We start from the raw sequence: 9,075 nt of genomic DNA, 5'->3' as shown, positions 1-9,075 counted from the left end.
CCCTGAATTTGTTACTGTAGTTTCCCAGATCTACGTGCAGAGATTTACTATAAGCCTTAAAAATGGAACAATTTAAATATCAAAGACAGTGGTAGCCTCGGGTTGAAATGCACAATGTGTTTACAGTTTTCCAATGGTTTCCAATAGTGACCATTCACATTATCTTGGGTCACCTGGGTGGGGCAGTGGGTTTGAAAAGCCAAAAATGAAGTCCTCCGTTAAGAGAAACCTCGGGCTGCACGTAGCCCCAATCCCAGTCCCAATCTCAGACTGCTCAAGGCTAAAGCCATCCTCGGACCGCCCTCAGTTCAGCTAATCAAAAAAAACATTCCTATGGTCTGAATCAAGGCTGGGAACTGCAGATACAAACTAGCCAATTTCTCACTGCTGGCCTAAACCCCACGTGGGCCCTTTAAACTCACCTCATAATTGGTCATTTTCAAAGGATTCTCAAAAGTCATGATTGGGTCCCACCAAAAGGAATGAACACCTCACAGATACTGGTCAAAGCTGTAATTGTAATTGGTGCTTATGTGATGATGCTACACGTACTGTAACACCCCCGTCCCTTACTCCTTAAAAACCCTGTTCGCTATTGTTCTTGGCTTCACCTTGCTGCCACGACACCGGCAGGCGGGTGAGCCCCTGCTCGAGCTTGTCATAAAGACCCTTTTGTACTTGCATCAGTGTCGGCTCCTTGGAGGTCTCTGGGGCTCGCGAATCGGGCACAACAGGTTAAATCTGATTTCTGCTCAGGTCATGATCTCTCTGTTGGTGGGTTTGAGCCCCGCGTTGGGCTCTGTGCTGACAGCTCAGAGCCTGGAGCTGCTTCAGATTCTGTGCCTCTCTCTCTCTGACCCTCCCCCGCTCACACTCTCACAAAAATGAATAGATTATATAGATATATATTTTATATATAGATATAGATTATATATAATCTTAGACACCTGTTAGCTTGCAAATTGACAGATTAAGGGAAAGTATAATTTAAAACTTTTCCAGGAGGTTCACGTGGACTGACTCCGGGACAACTAGCCGTCCTTAACGGGAGCATGCCAGCTAGTCCCTGACAAAGTCCCGGTATCCCCGCTCTGCCGGGATTTCACGCGTGGAGACACGGCATCAGAGGCGGTGCAGGCCCCCAGCAGAAAACACATCCCCTGTGGCTGTCGTCGCTCCAGGGGGGCTCCCATCGGATCCCGATTCGAACACAACGAAAAAAACCGACGTTTATGAGGCCTTGAAATGTGAACGTGGGTTATTCTCCATCAAGGAGCTGCTCCCAGGAGTGCTGGCAATACCGAAGCCTGGAGTCTGACTCTCGGCCAGCCTCGAGCCGCTCCCGACCCGGGTCCCACGGCCCGCCCCAGCTGGGCGGGGAGTGCCTCCCGCCCGGGGGCCTGGGACCCCAAGCCCAAGGCGGCGGCAGCCCCGGGGCGGCGGGACGCGCATGCGCCGACTCACGCAGCGCACCGGCAGGGCACTCGCGGGAGGAGCCGGGCCGGGCCGGCTGTGCGCAGGCGCGGTCCCGCCCACCGGCGCGCCCACGGGAGTCTGGGCCGGGCGCTCTGTGCGCAGGCGCGAAGCACGCTCGTTCCGCGCGAACTTCCGTGACCACCTGACCCTGCGACCCGCTGTCCCCGGGCAGTCATGGCGGCGGTCAGGGTTCTGCTGGCTCCCAGGCTAGCGGCGGCTTACGCATTCGCGCCGTTTCACGCACCCACCGCGCGCGCGGCCCTCCACACCTCCGCGCCGCGGCCCGGGGCCAGGGTCGCGCTGGTGAGCGGACTTCGGAGGGCGGGCTTGGGGCGGCTGCCGCCAGAGGTCACGGCCCCTTCCCACCCACTTCCGCCCGGGGTCGGGGTCCCCCTCATCCGCCCCTCCAGGCCCGCCTCCACCAAGCCATCTCCCCTCCCCCTCCCGAGGTAGGGCCCTCCTCACCCCGCCCCCCTAAGCCTTCTCCCCTCCCCCTCCCGAGGTCGGGCCCTCCTCACCCCGCCTCCCCCCGGGCCCGCCCCCCTTGCCTTCTCCCCTCCCCCTCCCGAGGTAGGGCCCTCCTCACCCCGCCCCCACTCCGGGGCCGCCCCCTAGCCCTCCTTCACCTCTGTCCGCTATCTCCTCGTCCAAGAGATCCGCCCCTTTTCTTGCCCCCCATGCAAGTCCCCTCTTCACGCCCCTCGCCGGCTGCCTCCAGGTGGACTCCCCTTGACCCCCGCGCTGCCCCGCAGGTGCTGTCTGGATGCGGAGTCTACGACGGGACTGAGCTGCACGAGGCCTCAGCGTAAGCGCCTCAAGCCCCCTTTGCCTTTTCCTGAGCCGCTGGGGGCGTGCGTAGCGGAGCCCGAGAAGTTCTCGAAGTCCCGAAGTAGGGTGGTCACCCCGAGAGAACCGTTTCATACTCGGCGTTTTTTTTTGTTTTTTTTTTTAATATTTTTTATTTATTTCTAGGAGAGAGAGAGAGAGAGAGAGAGCGCGTGAGCAGAGGAGGGTCAGAGAGAGAGGGAGTCACAGACTGAAACAGGCTCCAGGCTCTGAGCTGGCAGTCAGCACAGAGCCCGACGCGGGGCTCGAACCCACGAACCGCGAGATCATGACCTAAGCGAAAGTCGGACGCTTAACCGACTAAGCCACCCAGGCGCCCCCATACTCGGCGTTTTTTAACACCTGCTGGTTCACTTTGAGCTCAGCCCCTTGTCATGACTCAGGTGTTGAGCCGGGGGCGGGCTCAGACGGTTAAGCATCCGGCGTGGATCTGGTCGTGATCGCCGCTCAGGTCGTGATCGCTCGTTTGTGGGTTCAGCCCCACGGCGGGCTCTGTGCTGACAGCTCGGAGCCTGGAGCCTGCCTCCGATTCTCCGTCTCCCTCCCGCTCTGCCCCTCCCCTGCTCACGCTCTGTCTCAAGAAATAAACCTTAAAAAGTTTTTAAAAGGAGGCTGTGAGGCACGCGCCTCCGGCTGCAGGCAGTTGTTTTGATGTGACCCGTCAGGCGTCACTCAGCATGTGTTATTAAAAAAGGTTTCTGTGAGCAGGGCTGGTCAGCTCAGGCCTGGAGCAAGCGCGGGGCGGGGGGCGGGGAGTCAGGTCATGGTTAAGGAACACGCACGTCCCAAGGGCAGGGGGAGCCCGCGGCCCCTCCCGGTCCTGTGCCAGCCTGCGTGTGCTGGTGTGGGCGCCGGACTGCAGTGGGCACAGCTGGCGGGCGGGCGGCAGAGGGCCAGGGGGGCTTCCGAGGAGGCAGGCGGACTGCGTGGAACCTCCGGGTGCGGGCAGGGAGCCCCGCGGGCGACAAGGGCCAGAGCCTGAGCACCGGCGTGGTTCTACCAGGTCACGCACCTCACGTCTCCTCTGAAAGGGGGGCGTGAGAGCCCCGCATCTGGGACAGGGTTGGACTTGTGCCTGGCGCAGAGCAGCCTGGGGGAGACCTGCACGTCCCTCTCCCAGCCCTGTGACTGTCACGGCAGCGGGGGAGAGAGAGGGTGTCATGACCAAAAGCCCCTGAGACCGTTGAGGGCTGCGTGGAGCGGCCTGTGAGGACGACCACCCTGAAGCGGCCTCAGGTCCAGGCTGTGGCACCGGTCGAATCACCCGACCCTGCGCCCCGGCGGTGCAGGGAGCTAGGGGGCTGGCGGGGCTCTGCAGGCTAGTTCAGGGACAGCGAATGTGGATTGTGGCCCAGCAGGACATCGGCAGGCCACTGTAACTTTTTGCAAAGCAGACAGGATGTTAGCGCACACGAGCGGCTTCTGCGGGGCGCTCTGCACACCCCGCTTGTGGAGACGCGCTAACAGGGGAGGCTGGGCTGGGCGGGTTTCAGAGCCCGTGTGATCTTCTTCCACGCAGGGTACTGGTTCACCTGAGTCGCGGCGGCGCCGAGGTCCAGATCTTCGCTCCTGACATCCCTCAGATGCACGTGATTGACCACACCAATGGGCAGCCTTGTGAGAGCGAGACCAGGTGTGATCCTGCCCCTCCGTCCTGGAGTGTGGCCGCGACCCGACAGAAACCCCCAGAGCCTGCGAGCCTGCGTGCTGGGTTGCTTTTTCTCGGCCGGGCCTCTGCCTGGGCTCCGAGTTCTGAGCTCAGGCGTTCAGAGCCCCCGTCCGATGGCTGCTCTGTGGTCATGCTGTTGTGCTGTTGCCTTCTGATGCCTCCCAAAACACGGGAAGGCCAGAAAATTCCAGCTAAGTTCCTTCTATCTTTGTTTTGACCAACTCGTACGTTTTTGTTTTTTCTTTTGCACTGTCTCTGCCCTCAGTGGGGCTTGAATTCACGACTCTGAGAGCAAGAGTCACACGCTCTACAGACTGAGCGAGCCAGGCACCCCCCTACCTTTGTTTTGATCTAGGCTGTGCCTCCCAGCTTGGTCCCCTGCCTCGCTCACCTGTTTGGGCCCCAGGCCTCCGAGCTGGCTCGGGGTGGGGGGGGGGGGGGGGGGGGGGGGGGGTGGCGCCTGTCCCGGAGGCACGTGCGGGCGGCACTCTCGGAGCCCGCCTTCTCCTGCAGTCGTGCTCCGGCCCGGGCCGGCCGTGCTCGCCGGCTGGGTTCACACAGGCGGCCCTCTTCCTCCTGGGGGCTGCACAGCCTTGGGGAGGGGGCCACAGCGCCTGCCGCGGCTGACCCCGGATGGCTTCGCCGCTGTGCGGCACCTTGACCTTCCCCCGCCCTGTCCTTTCGTCAGGCCCCAGTTCTGCGTGCTCCACGCGCTCCAGGCAGCCACGCCCCCTTTTCTAGGTACTGACCTCGGGTGCCAGTGCCAGTGCCTTCCCTGGGCCCGAGGACGTGTCATCCGGTCCCGTGGTGGTGTCCTCCCCTCCCCGCTTTGCGGTCTGCAGGCTAAAGCTGGCTTCAGGCCTCTCCTGTGCCCTTTCCCAGGAACGTCCTGACCGAGTCAGCGAGGATCGCCCGTGGCAAGATCAGCAACCTGGCCCAGCTCAGCGCGGCTCATCACGATGCTGCCATCTTCCCCGGAGGCTTCGGAGCCGCCAAAAACCTGTGCGTGTTCTGGGCTCTTCTGCTCTTCACCTGCAGCAAAGCAGGGGACGGGGTGGGGGCCTGAGCAGCTGTCGGGGGCCTCGGGCTCCGGAGGCTGCGCGGAGCCGCACTGACAGGAACCACCGCAGCCCAAGCTAAGCAGACAGCCCAGAAACGGGGCTCGTGACAGCGTGTGCTTTGGGGTTTGGTGGGCGTGGCCAGTTGCCTCCCAGAGTGGTGTGGGCGCACCCCCGGGGCTCTAGGAGGAGGCCATCTTCGACTCTCCACGGCCCTCGCTGTGGTGACAAGCCGTGTCTCATCTCCCCTGCGCCCCACTGCCTCGTCAGTGGAGGGCCTGTCACTGGCTTGAGACCCGTGGCCTGCGTGCCTGTCGCCGTTGGTACGCTCCGGTATGTGCCACCCCCCTCGGCTGCCGTGTTTGCTTTTTTCTGACTTGAAAGGAGAAAAAACACGGGAGTTTGATTGTACGAACCGCCACGTGCACACACGTGAACTGCTGGTCTCAGGTGCCGGGGACTCAGCGGAGCCCACGTCCCGCCTGCGGGGTGGGGCTGCAGGCTCCCCAGAGGCGGACACCTCGCTGTGAGAGCCCTCTTTTCATGCTAGGAGCACGTTCGCCGTGGATGGGAAAGACTGCAAAGTCCACGCAGACGTGGAGCGCGTCCTCAAGGAGTTCCACAAGGCTGGCAAGCCCATCGGGTGCGTAGGGGTGGGGTGGGGAGGGCAGGGCTGCACCGTCCTGAAAGCCTGCTCTTGCTGCGGGGTTCACGGGACGTCCTAGGCACCTTCCAGCTCGGAAAATTCTGTTGTGTGGTTAGGTCGGTATCTCTTGGCGTGACTTAACAGGAAGGAGAGCTTCTAGAGGGTTTCTCAGTCCTTCCTTGACCTCAGCCCTTTCCAGTGCTCATTCCCCTCTCCCAGCCTCTGCCTTCTGTCCTCCCTCGGGGCAGGCTGGAGCCAGTCACACACGAGCGCCATTCCCGACGCCTTCCTCTGGGCCTGCGTGCTCCTTGCACGCCCGGGTCTTCACGCCCGTCTCTTTAGCTGTCGTGTCAGTTTGTGTTGATGATACTTGTTCACAGCTTGTCAGGATAGCCTCCACGCGGGGCCGCCAAAGGCAGTGTGGGGGAGCCAGGCAGGCGCTGCTGCAGATGAGGCACAGGGGAGGCCCCGTTGGAGGCGGGGGGCCGGAGGCCCGGGGGGCAGCTGGGAGGGCTGTGGGCCCAAGTGAGGGGAGGGCAGTGCCCGACAGCCACACGACGGGGTGGCCCGGCCTGTAGCCGTGATGGTGGATGCCACGTGTGTCCCCTGAGCGTACAGTGATGTGGGCAGGGCACCGATGTGGGGTATGGCGCCCGGGGGCCCGGTGTGGGCAGAGCCACTGGGCTCCGGGGTGCTCCCGCCTGAGGCCCCTCGGAGAGTGAGGCTCACGGCATGTGTGGCACCCTCGCCCTGCTGGCCATGTGCGCCCCCTCTCAGCAGCCAGACGCTCTGGCCAGCGTTTGCGCCCATTCTCAAGGGCGGGGAGGGTCTCCGTGCAGAGCTGCACCCCTGCCCCCCCGCTTCCCCCCCCACCTGGCGTTTCCTGTGGTGCAGAGCTGACCCCCCCGCTGGCCTGGCGTCTCCTGTGGTGCAGAGCTGACCTGTCCTTCACTTTTCAGCTTGTGCTGCATCGCTCCCGTCCTCGCAGCCAAGGTGCTCCGCGGCGTCGAGGTCACCGTGGGCCACGAGCAGGAGGAAGGCGGCAGGTGGCCCTACGCGGGGACAGCAGAGGCCATCAAAGCCCTGGGCGCCAAGCACTGTGTGAAGGCAGTGACCATATCCTTTGTGGAGGCCGCGGTGGCGCTGGCGTGGGGACCCTCCTCTGGCCTTGGGGGCTGCCCTGGGCAGGCCGCCTCTTGAACCAGGAGCGGCACTGCCGGGGGCATCGGGGAGCACATAGGGCCCCAGGCCGTCACATATGTGTCCCTGTCCCCTGGCCATGTTTCCAGTGTGCCTGCTGGCTGCCTGCTGGGTCAGGTGCACCCCAGGGCCAGCGGTCAGCCTCAGGCTCCATAGGGATGACTTTCTGGCCAGGAGGCTGGGAGCTGCCTGCCAGTGTGGGGAGTGAGCTCAAGCCCCAGGGTGGGGTGGAGGCGGTGGACGGGAGAAGTACGGGGCGGGGCAGGGGGGAGGGGCGGTTCCTGGCTTTGGTGGAGGTTCCCTGGGTGGTGTGGATGGGAGCCAGCCTGGGTGGCCTCAGAGGCCCCTGATCCTCCTGCGGGTGCCCGAGTGCTGTGGGCACAGAGCCTCAGGCCAGGGCCGACCACAATCCAGCTCAACGGCTGGACCCAGACCCGAGGAACAGAGCAGCACAGTGTCCCATAAGGTGCTGGCGACAACACCGTGACCCTGGGTGTGTGTCTGGAAGGTGCTTTGGTCTCCTTGGAGGGCATTTTGGGTTATGGACGGTTTCAGTTAAGTGTTCTGTCTCCCCCCTGCACAGAGTGGCCAGCCTGCCGGCAGCTGCTGGGGGGGGAGCTGCCCGGGGCCCTTTGGAGCGGGTCCAGGAGGGTGGAGCATGCTGTAGGGAGGACGCAGGGCCAGCCCCATCACTGCTTGGTGTCTGCCTGACCAGGGCGAGAGCTCGGCTTGTGCTGAGAGAGGGTCCCGGGCTGCATGGGCCTCTCGTGGCGGCCACTAGGAGCGCGCTCTGTTCTGGTGTCGGGTCTGGAGAGCAGGGGGGTCGCTGCGGGGCTGCCTGCGCTCCTGTGCACGCAGCCTGGGTCTGCGGGCGGGAGAGCCTCGGCCCCCGGGGGGCTGAGGTCGGCAGTGCATGTGCTCCGGTTACGGGGCGCGGGTGGCACGGGACGAGGGCCCTTTCGATAGCCCTGCGGCAGGAAGGACCCCCATTTGGAGCTGCACTGAGGACAGCGAGCGCGCTCTGGGGGGTGGGGGCGCTTCACACCTGCCACCCGCTGGTCCTTGCTGGTGATGTTTTCCCGTAACTTCTGTGCACGAAGCTCACGTGGACCAGAAGAACAAGGTGGTCACAACCCCGGCTTTCATGTGCGAGACGGCACTGCACCACATCCACGACGGGATCGGGGCCATGGTGCAGAAGGTGCTGGAACTCTGTGGCAAGTGACAGCGCCGTGAGCCCCGCCGCCCCCAGCAGGTGGAGCTGGTGGCCTGTCCCCTGTGCTCCTTGCCTGGGGCAGGGCTTCCAGTCTGCTCTCATCTGAAGGTGGTTTGTGTCTCCAGAGGAGTCCCCAGGGTCGCTTCAGTCTGCAGGGCGGAGGCAGGCGGGGCCCACACCGAACTGGCAGCTGGAGCCTGCTCTGTGCCTCGGGGCGGGAACGGCGAGAGTCCTCCTGTGACCAGAGATTAAAACGGGACCTGCTCTTTCAGGAAGACAGTCGGGGAGCACATCCCACACGCTTCACTTTGGCCGGCTGTAGGGCACTTGGTGTTTGGGGAGGAAGGAGTTCTAAGTTTATGGGTCTGGTAGTTAGGCAGCCACGTTGCTGTGCTCCTTAGCAACGGAGAATTCTCTCGTTTGGAGTGACACGCGCTGAAGGGACAAGGGGCTACCCCTGAGGCCAGCCAGAGCGACAGCTTTCCCGAAGGACGCCGTGGCGGCCGCGCGTCGGGCCTCCTGAAGCTGGCCCTCGGGAGCACAGACGAGGGCTCGAGCTTTCCAGAAAGGAAGGGAGGGTGTGGCAGCCCGTCCGTGTGGTCGGTCCGCTGGGCATGACTGTCAGTTGGTCCCAGGCCAGGAGCACAGCCGGAGTGAGACGTCCAGAGCAGGGGCAATAAAGCATCTTGCAGCCGCACCAGCTGGCGTCTGTCGTCGTGCGTGTGCTTCTGTTGTGGGGAGCGACATTGAGGGCGGCCCCCGGTGCAGGTCAGGCTGTGTCCCCTGTGGCACACCCCCCTGTCCGCCCCCTGGGACCTCCGGGAAGGTGCCCCCCTCCTCGTCTGCCTCCTGGGACCCCCGGGAAGGTACCCCCCACGCAGACGCCAAAGCATGTTTGTGCTTTATTTGGTTTTGAGGAAGCTGCCAGGGTCAGCACAGCAGGCCGTTTAGTGCGGCACAGTTC

The 9,075-nt window shown here is 63.4% G+C and overlaps 1 protein-coding gene across 3 annotated transcripts in view; it reads left to right on the top strand.

Annotated features, from left to right (window-relative positions):
• Positions 1–1,588: 1,588 nt before the first annotated feature.
• The window catches only part of GATD3A (glutamine amidotransferase like class 1 domain containing 3A), a 32,015-nt gene continuing 24,528 nt past the window's right edge, over positions 1,589–9,075 (top strand). Inside the window, exons 1-7 of one of the 3 annotated variants that reach the window (XM_039245422.1) lie at positions 1,589–1,779; positions 2,229–2,281; positions 3,842–3,955; positions 4,874–4,993; positions 5,600–5,692; positions 6,655–6,811; positions 7,992–8,096. In XM_039245422.1, the coding sequence (XP_039101353.1) occupies positions 1,651–1,779; positions 2,229–2,281; positions 3,842–3,955; positions 4,874–4,993; positions 5,600–5,692; positions 6,655–6,811; positions 7,992–8,096 (771 nt within the window). In that variant the 5' untranslated portion in view covers positions 1,589–1,650. Of the gene's footprint in view, positions 1,780–2,228; positions 2,282–3,841; positions 3,956–4,873; positions 4,994–5,599; positions 5,693–6,654; positions 6,812–7,991; positions 8,817–9,075 lie in introns of those variants that run through there. The other 2 variants (XM_039245424.1, XM_039245423.1) reach the window with 2 other exon arrangements.

The sequence above is a fragment of the Hyaena hyaena genome, unplaced genomic scaffold (assembly GCF_003009895.1).
Source record: "Hyaena hyaena isolate Hyena2069 unplaced genomic scaffold, ASM300989v1 scaffold_254, whole genome shotgun sequence".
NCBI lineage: Eukaryota > Metazoa > Chordata > Mammalia > Carnivora > Hyaenidae > Hyaena > Hyaena hyaena.
The sequence above is the reverse complement of the archived record's forward strand: the minus strand, read 5'-3'. Positions and strand labels throughout refer to the sequence as shown.